The 17,796-nt window shown below is 38.6% G+C and overlaps 1 protein-coding gene across 8 annotated transcripts in view; it reads right to left on the reverse strand.

Moving 5' to 3' along the window:
• The window catches only part of DMD (dystrophin), a 2,402,664-nt gene that overhangs the window by 1,259,607 nt on the left and 1,125,261 nt on the right, over positions 1–17,796 (reverse strand). For all 8 annotated transcript variants that reach the window (XM_025277237.3, XM_045164452.1, XM_045164449.1 and 5 more), the window contains one exon: positions 11,348–11,520. In XM_025277237.3, the coding sequence (XP_025133022.3) occupies positions 11,348–11,520 (173 nt within the window). The remainder of the gene's footprint in view (positions 1–11,347; positions 11,521–17,796) is intronic.

The following is a 17,796-nucleotide window of genomic DNA, read 5'->3' on the forward strand; positions in this document are numbered from 1 at the left end:
GATAGAACAAATGGGTATTGGGCAATGATGAAAACCTTTTACTTTTATATTGGCAGAATTCACGAAGCCGCAGTAAGCTGTTTACTCAATCAGAGCTCATAAAATTATGAAAGAATGCAGGGAAAGAAAATAACGCTCAACAAAGCTATATTTTTGACATATTTCTTGTGTGCACTCATGCTAAGTAGCTTTAGTTGTGTCTGATTCCTTGCAACCCTATGGACCACAGCCTGCCAGGGTCCTCAATCCATGGGATTTTCCAGGCAAGAATACTGGAGTGTGTTACCACGCCCTCCCCCAGGGGATCTTACCGACCCAGGGATCAAACCCACGTCTCCTGTGTCTCCTGCATTGGCAGGTGTGTTCTTTATCACTAGCGCCACCTGGGAAGGTCATGTATTTCTTAGGGCTCTTTAAAAAACACAACAAAAGACATTTTCTCTATATACACATTAAAGACTGTTAGTTCTCTTCCAATATCCATGCTCCCACTTCTCTACAGTTCAGTTCAGTCCCTCAGTAGTGTCTGACTCTTTGTGACCCCATGGACTGCAGCACTCCAGGCTTCCCTGTCCATCACCAACTCCCAGAGCCTACTCAAACACACTTCTCTATAACTGTATATTTTAGGGCAGAGTACATCATATTCAGGAATAAATGCAACATTTCCTAGTCTCCCTTGCAGCTTTGGTGTAGTCATGTGACTGATTTAGGCCAATAAAGTATAAGTGTAAATAAAATGTGGCAACTCCCAGGGAACTTCCCTAAAAGACTATTGGTATGAATCCTTCGCCCCTTCTTCCTACCTCTTTCCAACCTACTTCCTGGAATGTGAACATGGTGGGTGCTCCATCTTGCAATGTGGAGATGAGGGCCCACATGATGAGCTAGATAGAACATAAGAATCAGTAGAGTCATCCTACCTGCTTGGACTGCATACTCCTAGGGTTTTAAGGAGAGAAATAAATGCTTCTTTCTTAGTGAAGGCATGGCTCCCTTGTGCTTCTGTTACCCTCAGCCAAAACAAATTCTAATTGATTAAGCAAATTTCTAGAAAAGCTACATTTAGCACAATTTTGATTTCTTCTAAAACTCACCTATCCTGTCTGGGGGGGGGGGGGATGTGTGTGTGTGTGTGTGTGTATGTGTGTATCTTTGGAGAAGGGGAATTTGTGGCATAATAAAACCAAGAAATATACAATGAGTAAAGTCAAATAGTGGCATTATTTCCAAAATGAGGCTAGTCTTATAGGTTTCAAGTTATTTTCTATACTAGAGCCTTTTTCCCTTTGGCAGTGATGAAAATACGAGTTTATTTAGATAAGAAACAAGCAAACTATAGCCCCCTGTACAATGAAAAAGTAGAATCATCTATGGTGAAGAATGGAAATGTGTGTCTACAGCTATCCTGGGAAACAAAAATATTCAATTACTTTGAGAAAAAGATTCAGGATATTGATCTATGGTTAACTCTGAGATTATGTGAATTTTATATCTAGTCAATTTCTTATCTGAAGCAAGTTTTAAACTAACCTCTAAGTGAACTGTAAAGATTTATAAGAATCTGAAAATGTTAAAGATATAAGGCAAAATGATCCTGTATGAAATGGCTATCATAAAAAGCAAATCACTCTGCAATTCTTGAGTGCTTTGAACTAGCAAGAGGAACATATAGAAGGTAAGCTGATGGGCAGAAACAAACTTATATTTAATACATTTCAAAAAGCCCTTTTATTAAATAAATACAACAGATCCCTTTCATTCAATTCCTTCACCAACTCTCCTCAACGACTAAAAAATTCAAATAAATTGTATGTAAACAAAGACATATAAACCAAAGACTAGTTTAGGTATCTAATTCAAATGACACTGTATCATGAATGGCTTGCTTTTTAGACAGAGTTTCAAACACTAGGATTGCAGAATAAAGATCTCGTTTGTTGACCATTGGCTTGTTTTAATGAGATGGTTTGATAGTCACTATGTTAACATTAAATACTTTCTAACATCAACTATATGAGATTAACCTTTTGTGGTTTATAGCTTTGCCTCTGGTGGTAAAACCTCCAAGTAATTGGCATCAGAAGTCAAATCATACACTTCATTTTGGGCTTCTGGGTAGAAACAAAAGACTCCTTTATTTGGCTCACAATTGCTGTCTCAGTGGTGTGCAAGGTACAACAACTGGTCTGTGAAAGATATGCACAATAGCTAGGGATTAATTTAGATTTTACAGAGCCCCAGCAGAAATATAAACACTTTTAGAGAGTAGCATGACAAAGAAGCTAGTAGGCAGGAAGGGGTGATCCCTAATTGAAATACGCAAGAGGAAATAGGCCAGAGAAGGCAGTGTAGAGGCTGAGCTTCATGCATAGAAATTATAGCAAATGACAGGTTAGTAAAAGATTTGCCTTTTCTAAAGTTTTGATGATTTATTTTTGGCATATAAGATAGATCAATGTTGTCAAATTATAGTTTTCATCATCATTAGCATCAAATAGTATTTATTAACCAAATGTGCTCTACAGGGAATTGTACTAGGAGGCAAAAATGATATGGTTTCTGACTTCCAGTAACCAATAAAATAAAACTGACCAATCAATGTACACAAATGGAGGGGAGCAGATAGAGAACAAGATGCTTAACAGGGAAACACTTTAAGCTTAACAATAAGCTTTTAAATATTTCCAATGTTTAGGTGAATTGGTGAGTATATATGTGTGTCTATGTATGTTTCTTAATATATCTGTGGAGATAAAAATATATTTTCTCGACATGGATAACTAAGTTCTAAAAATGAATTTTATGGAATCAATTATTTAATAAGTGCTGATTTTCAAAAACATATTTGATTTTGAAAATCAAAACAGAAGCCTTCCCCATACACCATGGTCTCAACAGCATGAAAAAGTGGGACATAAACGTAGAAACTGTCATATTCCTCAATTTAACACATCTACCTCTACAGGGTCCCCATGAATGAATGGATGAGAATACTCTCCCCTGGTCAGTACAAAAACAATTGTAAAATGAGATGTAAAAAAAAAAAAATCCATATTCAGTTTTTTTTTTTTTTAACTCTTACTTCTTAATTCTACCAAGTTCAAAAAACCACAGTAAAATTATGCCCTGGCACTTACACATATACCTGGGAGGAGAAATGAAGATCCAATCTGGCATGGATTTTTTTAGATTTAGTAGAGACTAATTCTAAGACTGCAATGTTGATCTTTCCTGAGTTGTCAGGATCCTGTGTGTGCTTCTCATGTGTCTTCCCAACTACATATGGCATTGTGACAAATAGAAGAGGCTGCTAATGCTGCTATAGCTGAATGTCTCATTTAGGAACAAACAATTCTGGAAAAGCTCCCAGATTATACATCTGTCCCTCTAGCTTCCACTTTAGAGGAGAAAACTGTATGGAGATGCCATAAGGATTAATATAATATTATTTCCCTCTGTGAGTACTGTATGGTTATTTCCCTCACCTTGACATGAGAGAAAAATATTTACTGAAAGCTTCAGTAGAAAAATTACCAGTGAGATAGCCAACACTTATGGGAAAGTTGCATGTGGAATGGGCTTGCAGAATGGCATGCTTGTCCCCCAGAATCTGAATACAGAGGCGATCAAGGCACTTTCTCTTCAAATCCAATTTCTTTCATTTATATTTTTGTTTTCTCTCCTTTCATTTCTTCATTTTTTTCATTGTCTCATTTTCCTTCATGTATTACAAATGGCAGTGAGAGTCTGTGAGCACATTAATACTGTGGGCTTGACACAGACAGAGCTAAACAAAGGCGAAATCCCCAGGGAAGCAGTTTCCAGCTCTCCTATCTCCAGCATCCTGTTGACAAGTGGCACTGTGCTCCCAGCATTCAGGAAATCGTTCTCTAGAGCAGTGGTGCCCACAAACTTAAGAGTCTGTACTGATCAATTATAAACCTTTCAGAGGCCCATGGGGAAATGCCAAAAATAACACAATGTAATGTACTTTTTCTTAAAACTCCATCTTTTTCAAAACATTCTGAGGTTAGGGCCTTCTTGTACTTAAAAATGTGTTAACTATTTTAAAAATTTTAAGTGTAAATTTCATTTGAGTAAAGCATACACACAGAAAAATATAAAAATCACAAGTATATAGTTCTATACACTTTCTTAAGGGAAATTATCAATGCAACCAGTATCCAGATGAATAAATAAAACATTACTCAAACCCCAGAACTTGCCCCTGTCCTTGTTAATTACTACTCCCCACAAAAATAACCATACCTGAACTTTAACCCTTGATAAGCCTTTTTTTGAGCTTTATTTCAATGAAATCATACAACATATATTCTTCTGTGTCTGGCTTCTTTAACACAACATAGCTTTTATTATTTCTTACTTTATGAAAAATCATTGGTAATAGAATTTGATTTCTTAAATGTCCTTATACTGTCAGACCAGAATCTTGTTGTTACACAATAATGCCATCTTATGGCTATAGAGCAATTTGTAGTCTACAAACTACTTTTGCTTTCATTATCTTACTTGATTTGTGCTATCCTCTAAGACTTGGGGAGTAATTTCCTGAAAATCAGACAAATTTGTTAATGGTTTGAGGGCTAGGAAAGGTGGTATCTGAAAAAAAGACAACAAGGTATCTGTATTGGTATTGGTCAGCCCTCCTTAAGTGCTTTTGGAAACAAGGAAAGTACATTGCTTCTCTAATACTAGGTAGATATTATGTTAATTGTTTCATTTTCATGTGTTTCTTTTAGCAACAGTAAGTAATCCACTAAGAAATAGATGGAAACAGCATTTAGCATCAGTTAATTTCTCATTAAATTAAATATTTATGTATTTATATATGTAAATACATGTTTCTATCTATATGGATTATCTATCCATATACATGGATATGTACATGCACACATGTGGTTCATGGATTTAACATTTACTGCCCTATCTGTATTTCCATGGAAAGGACTCACTTTTAATAATTTGAGGATTTGATACTTTCCTGAGGTACAAGTTGAAATTCTATTTGCTGGAAGACAATGTATGTAAGCAGGTCTCCTAGATAATGAGTAAGTCGTAACAAGTTAATCTGGATTTTAATTCTGTACTTGCATCAACATGGACAGTAATGTCTGTTTTACTCTATGACATTTAATAGAGGTGAGTTTTGCCATCATGGCACTTATGAATTCGGTGGTTAATGATGGTCTCAGAAGCTATGCCTCAGGAATGACAAGAGACTACTGCATTTTCTCCTGTTTGCAAATTACTTTTGAGTAAGCAATGCAAATATATTAGAGCAAAATATTTTGATGAAATAGAAATATGCAGATGTGCCATTGAAGCATGTGTTTGGGCAAGTCACTTAACATCGTTGTGGTTGACAAAGGTCCATCTAGTCAAAGCTATGGTTTTTCCAGTAGTCATGTATGGATGTGAGAGCTGTATCATAAAGAAAGCTGAGCGCCGAAGAATTGATGCTTTTGAACTGTGGTGTTGGAGAAGACTCTTGAGAGTCCCTTGGACTGCAAGGAGATCCAACCAGTCCATCGTAAAGGAGATCAGTCCTGAGTGTTCATTGGAAGGACTGACGCTGAAGCTCCAATACTTTGGCCACCTGATACAAAGAACTGACTCACTGGAAAAGATCCCAAGGCTGGGAAAGATTGAAGGTAGGAGAATGGGGACGACAAAGGATGAGATGGCTGGATGGCATCACCGACTTGATGGACATGAATTTGAGCAAGCTTCAGGAACTGGTGATGGACAGGGAAGTCTGGTGTGCTGCAGTCCATGGGATCACAAAGAGTCGGACAGGACTGAATGAACTGAACTGATAAAATAATGAATCAGGATAAAATCACTAAGGTATTTTCAAGCTCTAAAGAATCCTTCATTATTAATTATTAACTACCTATAATAGTTTGGATTATTAGTCAGCAAGTTTTTATTGTTCTTTCCTGTTCACTGTAGCAAGAGACTGCTTCCCCCATTCTACTGAAGTCAGGTTTGCTGTTGCCAGTGGAATGTGAGCAGCTTAATACAATCATAGGCCATACATGCTCTTAGGAGATTAGGCTTGGTTCATGCTCTGGTGATGTGTCATGAGAAGAGTATGCCCCTGGTCCTTCATATAAAGCCCAGAATAAAGACATAGGGAGGAAACACACATCCTGGGGCATAGCCCAGTTCACCCATCACTTGAAACAGCTGTCCAGCCACATTCAGCCTAAGTCAGCCAAAACACAGGCAACCTAAAGATCCATAAGCATGAGAACAAAGGCTTGTTTTAAGTTATAGAGTTTTAGGGGTGATTTGTATCACCATATTATGGCAATAGCTGAATGACACATTATCATAACTGGCTCATACCTGAAAATATACTAATGCCTTCTTACTGGTTCAAAGGTATTTTGTTTTAACTACAAGTTGACTTATTTGGACTTCCCTGGTGGCTCAGACAGTAAAGCGTCTGTCTACAATGTGGGAGACCTGGGTTGGATCCCTGGGTCAAGAAGTTCCCTGGAGAAGGAAATGGCAACCCACTCCAGTACTCTTGCCTAGAAAAATCCCATGGATGGAGGATCCTGGTGTCCATGGGGTCGCAAAGAGTCGGACATGACTGAGCAACTTAACTTTCACTGACTTATTTAAAAAACCAGTAGATTTTTGTTGAGAACCCAATATGAATGCTGTGCATTGTCTATTTAAGAATATATAGCCTCAATTTATGAGAGAAATACAAATCAAAACTACAATTATGTACCACCTCACATGAGTCCAAATGACTCAATAAAAAGGCTACAATAACAAAAGCTTGAGAGGATGTGGAAAAAAGGGAAACCTCCTACACTGCTGATGGGAATGTACATTGGTACAGCCACTATGGAGAACAGTATGGAGGTTCCTTATAAAGCTAAAAATATAATTACCATATGATCCAGAAATCCCACTCCTAGGCATATATTCAGAAAAAAGCTCTAATTCAAAAGATGTACACATCTCAATGTGCACAGAAACACTCTTTACAGTAGCCAAGACATGAAAACAACCTAAATGTCCATCAACAGATGAGTGGATAAAGAAGGTGTGGTCCAAAAAAGAAAAAAAAGAAAAAAAAGGTGTGGTCCATATGCACAATGGAATACTACACATCTGTCAAAAGGAATGAAATACTATCATTTGCAGAACATGGCTGGACCTAGTGATTGGCATATCAAGTGAAGTAAGTTATACAGAGAAAGACAAATATATGATATTACTTAAATCTGGAATCTAAAATATGACATAAATAAAATAACTTTACTTAGAAAGCAGAAACAGACTCACAGACATAGAAAACAAACTTATGGTTACCAAAGGGGAAAGAGGGTCAGGGGAGGATAAATTAGGAATTTGGGATTAGGAGATACAAACTACTACATATAAAACAGATAAACAACAAGGCCAGAATGTATAGCACAGAGAAATACATTCAATATACTCTAGTAAACCATTATGGAAAGGAATATGAAAAAGAATACATATATATGCATATATATATAACTTAATTACTTTGCCGTACATCATAAATTAGCACAACATTGTAAATCAACTCTATATTAATTTGAAAAAAGAACGTATAGATTCTAATTGATAAGGATTTAAGAATCTACCATTATATGGGCTTGGTGGGAGTTAAGTTCCTGACTACCACTACCACTCCAAAAAATGGAGCCCAAACTGCAGCTATTTATATTTCTTAACCCCTAATTAGAACCTAGTTATATGACTGATGCATTTGTATGGCCCTCCAGCAAAATTTGACCTACTGCCTGTCTTTATAAATAAAGTTTTATTAGAATAAACCATGCCCATTTGTATATGCATTGTCTAGGGTTTCTTTCACCCTTCAACAGAAGAGTTGAGTAGTTACAACAGAGATTATATGATCTGCAAACACTAAAATATTCACTAATTGGACCTTCAGAGGAAAAAAATAAGCAACTCCTTCTTTATCTGGCAATTCTGTAAGAAAATGTAATTCTAAAATTAGTGACACAAAAATAAGTAATAATTTTGATATTTTGGGGAAGTGATAGCTGCAACTGCTACAGAGGGGCAGTGGTATCTCTGGTGTGCCAGTGGGCCATGGCTCTGACTACAGTTTATAATTCAGACTTGTCCTGCAGCTTGATGCTTGGTGTGTTTCTTTGTGCATATATCAATCTTCCTTGACAATTTCTGCCCATATTTACACCTGGATCCTAAGCCTTTCCATCGATTCCATGAGTTACCTGATATTCTTCTAATTATATAATTCTACCTAAGGTAATCGGAGTCTCTTTCTGTTAGTTGTAACTCAGAATCTTGAATGGTCCATTGACCTTGCTTTATTCCTGACTCGGAGTAAGATGTTCCTTTTCTACTCCCCAGGGATCTTGTTCTTGCCCTCCAGCATTGCTTGTATCTATCAACCTGTAATTTATTGGCTGTTTGTCCATTTTCTCTCTAGCACTGGGAGGTTCTTCAAATCAGGGACTGAATTTAAATCAGCTCTCTATGGTGCTCAGGAAAATGTGAGAGCACATAAGAAAGAATTAACAGGCATGAAGACTATCAGAGCCAGGAGACCATTATTTATAACATCAAAATTGCCGAACTTGACTGAGTCATTATGTAGAAGCAATACACTAAATACTCGACATACACTGTATCATTTAATCCTCATAACAACTCTATGACTTAGTAAATATTTTTGTCCCATTTTATAGATAAGGGAATTGTGGAGCATAAAGGTTAGGGAACTTGCTCAAGGACATAGAGCCAGTCAGGAGCAAAGCCAGGATATCAAAGCAAGTTGAACTCTAGGGTCTGTACTCACACACAATAACTTAAAACAGTTTTACCCAAGACTAGACTACAGTCACATGAAATTTAGCACCTCCTGACCAATTCCTAGAGAAGTCTAATTAGAGTAAAATGAGGATACTTTTCCAGCATCTGGATAAGTAAGGAGTGGGTCTACTGGGGTTAGTGACACTCCATCATTTGCCAGACATAGGAAAGAGCCCACCCAGATCTGTGGTGAGAATTCAGCTTACTCTCTCTATAGAATGGCGTTTGAGGATCTGCTTCTTTTCAAGTTTATGGTTGAAGGTAAACTGAAAGGTAAAGAGCTGCATGACTGTCAGAAGGAAATACCTAGCTCAGTGACAAAAGATGACTGACAGTGGGGGGGTGGGTAGTCTCAGAAAGCAGAAAGTCTCACCTCAGTCTTCCTGCAAGACTGGTCAGTGTCTATAGAAGCACATAGCCACTGCCTACCCAAGAGCCCTGAAAGTTCTTAGAGGATAGTGTTGGTGGCCTGGATAGCTGGAAGAAAACTCTGAGAGAAGACAATAGAGACACACACATTCTCAATGTGGAATGAGCACCCCAAAAGAGAGTGATGAAACTGACCTCATTGAGTAACTTGCAGAAGTTCATTTTGACTTAGTATGGGATACTGAGAGGTATATCATGATGGAATGATAAATTTGTTCTTTGCAGTATATACATAGGACTGCTGAGTTTCTTTCCCTTTATCAAGAATGGCTATGGATACCCTGGAACCAGCTGTTTTCCAGTAAGTTGAGATAAAACTATTAGACAGTCCAGGGGAAAATATTCTCAGCCTTCCTGGTGGGGGATTCAGTTCAGATACACTGAACATCCACTTCATGCTCAGTACTATCTTAGTCCTGAACATATCACATAAAATAAAGCATATCTCTGTCTTTCAGGAGCTTGTGCAGGAGACATAAAAGTAAAAAAAAGATATTGCTGTATAGTAAATTCTAGGAAAAGGTGACTTTGGAGTAGGGGCATCCCAGGTGGTACTGGTGGTAAAGAACCTGCCTGTCAATGCAGGAGATGTAAGAGACATGGGTTCGATTCCTGGGTTGGGAAGATCCCCTGGAGGAGGGCATGGCAACCCACTCCAGTTTTATGCCTGGGAAATCCCATGGACAGAGGCACCTGGCAGGCTTTAGTCCACGGGGTTGTAAAGAGCTGGACACAACTGAAGTGATTTAGCACGCACCAACTCTATAGGTAGCCAGTGAGTCTGGCAACATTTGCAAATATATAAATTGTATGCTGATATTATGTTACATTGATGTTAAAATGATATCTAAGCTTCTAAGATAAACTAATATTTTAAGGATTTTAAGAAGGAAATAACATTTGACATGAGACTTGAAGGCAGGTAGGCCAGAGGGGGCAGAAGACATTTGGAAATCTTTAAATCAAGTTAATATTGCTAGAGCAGAATTCATAGGAGTTGTAGGCAGGCAGGAATTGATACACAGTGAGGTTGACATGAGCAGGGATCATGTGAAAGCCTTTTGTTCCAAATTAATGAATCTAGACTTTATTCTAACAGGAATGAGGTGATAGCACTTAAGTTCTCACACTTCAGAAAAACAATTCTGGATGAAAGATAATTGGGAGCAAAGAAGGCATGATCATTGGAAACACTGAGATTTATGCTAGAAGTATTGATTTAGTAGTCTAATGTAGTAAATTAAGAACAAAAATGAAGTAAAAACATCAAGAAATGGACAGATATGAGAGATATTAAAGAGGTTCCTTGTAATTATTAAAAATGATTTTATTTCCCCCAATAATAATGAAGAATACTGTCTTGAAACAACTCTTTGAAAGAAACTGCTTTAAGCCATTACAATTTTATTATGTTTCACCTAAAATTGGAAGAGGAAACAGCACCTTCTTGTGGTCTGAGGCTAAGAAATATATGTGAATTTTAAAAATTTGGTCAACAATTAGATATTGTAATTAAGAAGGCATGAAAAATTAATAATTTTAAATCAAATTCCTTGAGACAAAATACTATGGAGACATAAAATGTAAAAAATCACCTTCAAAACAGAAACAACACAGGAAAGTCAACTTTGTGTTGCTAGCTTATATTTCCAATATATTAATGTAAGTATATCAAACTATTATAAATCTATAGGATATAGAGTCGACCAAAAGTATATAAATTATACTGCACAATTATTTAAACCATCTCAACTCAATGACTAAATCGGTTTTGGCATGACCTGAAATTTTTGAGGATATTATAGTGTTCCAACATGATGCTAACTTTGGTTCTGAAAAATTTGTTGAATTCAGCTCATTAGTTTCAACTATATCACCATTTGTTCTGATTCCACTTACCTTTTTTCCAGTGATAGTGATACATCTCCCTCTCTTCTTCCCTATCTCTTTTTTTCATGAAGAGCATGGACATGAACTCTAGAATTCCTGGGAGATAGGTATAATCATGTCCTTTTAGTAAAAGGAAAGCGGTACCTACCCTTGTCGGTCCTTGTACATTTTGTTCACTCTTTCCCATTGGAAGTCGAGCCTGGAGAGAGCTTCCTGTAGCTTCGCCTTTTCCGGGGGTGTGGCGCTTTGCAATGCTGCCGCCTTCTTATTGTGAATGGCATCAATCCGACCTGAGATTTGTTGCAGGTTGTCTTTTATATTCTGCAATATTGAAATTGTAAAGCAAGTCAGAAATGATTCAGTTGTCTATGGAAAGAGAAGAAAGGAAATGTATCAACACCCAGAGTAACTAACAGTCTTGCATTTTTCATTTTCTGACTTTTAAAAGTCATTAGCCTCGAAGCCCACTGATTTCAACGTGCCCAATTTGAATGGGTAATTCAGTCTTCATCTTGATACTGGCAATCACTCCCTCTTTCTTAAAACTCTATCTTTGGCTTCTGTAACCTGAATTCTTCTTTTTTTTCTTCCACCTTCTTGTCTACAGCTTCTCAGTTTCCTTTACAGAATCTTTCTCCTCTTACTAATCTCTTAATATTGGAGTGCTCTAGCATAGATCTTTCCTGATCTATCTATATTACTTCCTATTTGGTCACATGACTTTAAATAATCTCTTTATTGCAATGCTCAAAATTCTCCAAGCTAGGCCTCAAATAGTACGTGAACCAAGAACTCTCAGATGTTCAAGATGGATTTAGAAAAGTCGGAGGAACCAGAGATCAAACTGCCAACAACCATTAGATCATAGAAAAATCAAGAGGATTCCAGAAAAACATCTACTTCTGCTTCATTGACTACACTAAAGCCTTTGACTGCGTGGATCCCCACAAACTGTGGAAAATTCTTAAAGACATTGGAATATCAGACCACTTTATCTGACTCCTACAAACCTGTATGCAGGTCAAAAAGGCAATAGTTAGAACCAGACATGGAACAACAGATTGGTTCCAAATTAGGAAAGGGGTATTTCAAGGCTGTATAGTGTCACCCTGTTATTTAAGTTATATGCAGAATATGTCATGCAAGATGCTGGGCTGGATGAAGCACCAGCTGGAATCAAGATGGCCAGGAGAAATATCAATAACCTCAGATATGCAGGAAAAACCACCCTTATGGCAGAAAGCGAAGAGGAACTAAAGAGCCTCTTGATGCTGGCTTAAAAGTCAGCATTCGAAAAAGTAACATTATGGCATCTGGTCTCATCAGTTCAGTTCAGTTGCTCAGTCGTGTCTGACTGTCTGTGACCCCATGAACTGCAGCACGCCAGGCCTCTCTGTCCATCACCAAATCCCAGAGTCCACCCAAACCCATGTCCATTGAGTCGGTGATGCCATCCAACCATCTCATCCTCTGTCTTCCCCTTCTCTTCCTGCCCTCAATCTTTCCCAGCATCAAGGTCTTTTCCAATGAGTCAGCTCTTCGCATCAGGTGGCCAAAGTATTGGAGTTTCAGCTTCAGCATCAGTCCCTCCAATGAACACCCAGGACTGATATCCTTTAGGATGGACTGGTTGGATCTCCTTGCAGTTCAAGGGACTCTCAAGAATCTTCTCCAACACCACAGTTCAAAAGCATCAATTCTTTGGCACTCAGCTTTCTTTATGGTCCAACTCTCACATCCATACATGACCACTGGAAAAACCATAGCCTTGACTAGATGGACTTTTGTTGGCAAAGTAATGTCTCTGCTTTTTAATATGCTGTCTAGGTTGGTCATAATTTTCCTTTGGTCCCATCACTTCATGGCAAATAGATGGGGAAACAATGGAAACAGTGACAAACTTTATTTTCTTGGACTTCAAAATCACTACAGACGGTGACTGCATCCATGAAATTAAGGGGTGGGATGGGGAAGATGGGAGGGAGGTTCAAAAGGGAGGTGATATATGTATACCTATGGCTGATTCTTATTGAGGTTTGATAGAAAACAACTAAATTCTGTAAAGCAATTATCCTTCAATTAAAAAAATTAATTAAATTTTAAAAAGACCCCTGCTGCTTGGAAGGAAAGCTATGGCAAACCTAGACAGCATACTAAAAAGCATACACATTACTTTGCCGAAAAAGGTCTGTATAGTCAAAGCTATGGTTTTTCCAGTAGTTATGTACGGATGTGAGAGTTGGAGCATAAATAAGGCTGAGCACTGAAGAATTGATATTTTTGAACTGTGGTGTTGGAGAAGACTCTTGAGAGTCCCATGGACTACAAAGACATCAAAACAGTCAGTCCTAAATGAAATCAACCCTGAATCTTCATTGGAAGGACTGATGCTGAAGCTGAACCTCCAATCCTTGGGCCACCTGATGTGAAGAGCTGACTCATTAGAAATGACCCTGATCCTGGGAAAGATTGAATGCAGGAGGAGAAGGGGACAATAGAGGATGAAATGGTTGGATGGCATCCCCGACTCAATGGACATGAGTTTGAACAAGCTCTGGGAGATGGTGATGGACAGGGAAACCTGGCATGCTGCAGTCCATGGGGTTGCAAAGAGTTGGACATGACTGAGTGACTGAACAATAAATATGACAATGACTTTCCAACTTATATCTCCAGCCATGACCTCAACTCTGAAATCCATACTCATACTTCCAACAACTTTCTTGACACTTGGATGTCTCAGGAGCATCTCAAACTTAACATAGCCCCAGCCACATTCTGAACAGCATCCCCTTATCCTTTTCTTCCCATTATTTTCCTCATTTCAGTAAATGACATATCAATTAACAGTTATTCAGGTTGAAAACCTTGGAATCCTCCTTGATCCTTCTTTTTTAACCTCTATATTCATATTACTGGATGATCCTATAGACTCTACTTCCAAGAACATGTCCAGAATTTGACCTCTTCTCATCATCTCCCTTGTTATAACTGATATAAGCTACCCTTGTCTCTCACCTGGATTATTTCAATTCCTACCTAAATGACCCTCCTGCTTGTTACCTTGACCCTCTCCCATCAATTCTCCACACAACAGCCAAAGAAATTTGTATGAAACACAAATCAAATCATAGTACTTCACTTCTCAAATGCTTCTTATCAAATGTAGTGTTTGCCCACAAGGCACAACTTGTGGGATGTTGGTTCCCTGAAAAGGGATTAAACTCAGGCCCAAGCAGTGCAAGTACCGAGTCCTAGGCACTGGACCAGGGAAGACCCAAACCCAGAATCTCCATCAGGGCCTACAAAGTTCTGCACAACTTGGTTGTATGCTGCCCGCCATTCCATTCTTACTTTTTCCTTAGTCTCCTCCAAAAAGTGAAAGTTGCTCAGACTCTTTGTGACAGCACGAACTATACAGTCCATGGAATCTCCAGGCCAGAATACTGGAGTGGGTAGCCTTTCCCTTCTCCAGGGGATCTTCCCAACCCAGGGATCAAACCCAGGTCTCCCGCATTGCAGGCGGATTCTTTACCAGCTGAGCCACCAGGGAAGCCCTCCTCCAAGTGCACACCATTTCAGCCTCATTTGCCTCTGTGTTCCTCAAACATGCTGAATGTACTCTTGCTTTGAGGTTTCTGCATTTGCTGTTCTTTCTGCCAAAAATAATTCTTCCCTCCAAGAAACTTAAATGACTGCTTTCCTTACTTCTTTTTCATATCAGAAGAGCCTTCTCTACCTTTCCATTTTAAGTAGCAGCCCTGAGTGCTCTCTTTTCCTTGTTTGTTCATTTTCCTTCATGGCCTTTATGACTAATATGAGATTACCTATCTCTTAGTTTCTCTGTATCACTAGACTAGACCCTATGAGTGCAGGGTTTCCAGAGCTCAGACACATGCCTGGTACACTGTATGTACCCAGTGCATTTGTGTTGAATAAGTTAAAGTATCACAAAAATCAGCTCCATAATTTTTAAACATAGATTGTATTGAAGGGGGAAAAAAACGCAGTGTCATTATATAATAATTAAAAAAATATAACAGTGTTCAAAAAATGCCAAAATCTTCCATATTTGTCTAGACTTGCAAGTATGAATTTGGTTATTTTGCTTATCCGAATTGTCAAAGACAAGTCAATTGACTAAACATTTACTGAGTTCTTCTATGTATAAGGATCAATACTTGTTTTGAGTAAGTTTTGAATTGGTCTTATTGAGGTGGTAAGGGAGGGTGTGGTTCAGAAAACTGAAGGAAATCAGTGTAGAAATCCCAGCTAAATGTTCAGAAATTATTTGATGAGTGATCTAAATGGTACCAAATGTTTTTTCAAAGTTCAGAAAAGGAATGAATCATATATGTGGTTACAAGCCACGGAAAGGGCTCATAAAGGAAGTAAGATTTGGGGTAGATATACATAGCTGAGTAGCTGAAGTGAGAAGGATGTCATACTTAGCAGCTAATACACATGCAAAGACAGGAAACATGAGCAGTCATATCTGACTTTTCAGAAATGTATAGGATCAGGGAAGATGGGTCCGGAAATAGCAGCTGGAGATGATTAACAATGTGCTTTAACAATACTGCATGTAATTCAGTAGACAGTGGGGAACCGTCTCACACATACACAGACATGTACATGAATTTCAAATACATACAAAAGCAGAAAAGAAAAAAAAGAGAAAACAATACAAATAGCCCCCATGAATCTATCATCCACTGCCAACACTTATAAAACCATAGACAACACTGTTTCACTGTATATGTCCACTCATTCACGTCCTCAACTGTATTATTTTGAACAAATTGATATAATATTTTATACCCCTATCCAAAAAGTCTTCAGCATGTTTCCAATATACATGAATTCTTTTCAAGGAAAGCACACACAGCACTGTATTCTACATCTCAAAACTTCAAATACTATTAATGTAATAAAAAATCTAGTTGGCCTTCATATTAGAGTTGAATTGAGAAAGTGGTTTAGGAAGGAAACTTGGCAGAAGTCAGTGACTGTGTATTGAGTAAAGAGGAAGAACGACTCTAGCTCCTAGGTTTCTGTCCTGAGCATCTGAATGAATACTGGTATCTGAGTAAAAGGACTACAGATGGATGAACAGGTTCTGTGTGTACATGCTTGTGTGTGTATGTGTGTGTTTGTGTGTGTATGATGACAATGAAAAGCCTTTGGGTCATCAGACTATAGATATTCAATAGGCAGCTGGCATCAGATTTTGAGAAGGGGAAATGAGATGACAAATATAGTTGGGTCATATATCTTCTCCCATCTCCACATGTTCTAGGCTTTCTGAGCAAAGAACACTGGTATCTGGGTTAAAGGACCATTGAACAGCAAATATACCTTGGAGCTGAGATTAGTGTATTATTCCAGGGAGACCCAGAAGCTTCCTTGGATTCCTTTGCCTACATTCCAACTTACCTTCTGAGAATGACAGACAGAGACCTGCCCCCCTCTCTGGAGAGGAGAGCAAAGGTCTCTCTCTGTTTCTCTATCTTCATCCCCTCTCTCCCTTCTGACACCCAAGTCCCTCCATGCCTCTCTTTCTGTCTTTATCAGATATGCCGACTCCCTTATATAAGCTCTGATGTTTCTGATACTGAGTTTTGTCTCTTGTACTGTAACCCATAGATGCACAGGTAAACATCTGGCCCTCACCTCACGTCTCATGGGGACGTGTGCTAAGATGCTCTTGAGTAATCACTTGTGTGTTCTCTGATCCAGAGATCATATGCTTTCTGTCAGGATAAATAAATAAAGTAGACCCTTGAATAACATGAGGGTTAATCCATGTATAATTTATAGTTGGCCCTCAACATCCATGGTTGCTCGGCATCTGTGGATTTGTCCAATGACAGATTGTATAGTTCTGTAGTACTCTTGCCTGGAAAATCCATGGATGGAGGAGTCCGGTAGGCTGTAGTCCATGGGGTCACTAAGAGTCAGACACGACTGAGTGACTTCACTTTCACTTTTTATTTTCATGCATTGGAGAAGGAAATGGCAACCCACTCCAGTGTTCTTGCCTGGAGAATCCCAGGGATGGTGGAGCCTGGTGGGCTGCCGTCTATGGGGTCGTATAGAGTCAGACACGACTGAAGCAACTTAGCAGCAGCAGCAGCAGTAGTCAAAGCGAAAGTGTTGGCTGCTCAGTTGTGCCTGACTCTTTGCGACCGCAAGAACTGTAGCCTGCCATGCTCCTCTGTCCATGGAATTTTTCAGGCAAGAATATTGGAGTGGATAGTCATTCCCTTCTCCAGGGGATCTTCCTGACCCAGGGATTAAACCTGGGTCTCCTGCATTGCAGGCAGATTTGTCTAATGTCTGAGCCACCAGGGAAGCTCAGCTCTATAGAATTTTCTATGGAAAACATAAAAAGGCTATTTTCTGTGTTGGCATGCCTTCCTTTCCCTCATATGGTAATCCTTGGTCTCTCAGATAAATATCCTGAACACAGAGTTAAATTGACTTGCTTAACAACAACAACAAAACCCAGGCTGTTCAAGAGTCAACTGTATAAACATAAAAACTAAACAAGTATCAATAAAATGAATATGTTGGCCAACTCTCAAGCAAAATCGG

This window comes from Bubalus bubalis, chromosome X (genome assembly GCF_019923935.1).
Source record: "Bubalus bubalis isolate 160015118507 breed Murrah chromosome X, NDDB_SH_1, whole genome shotgun sequence".
NCBI lineage: Eukaryota > Metazoa > Chordata > Mammalia > Artiodactyla > Bovidae > Bubalus > Bubalus bubalis.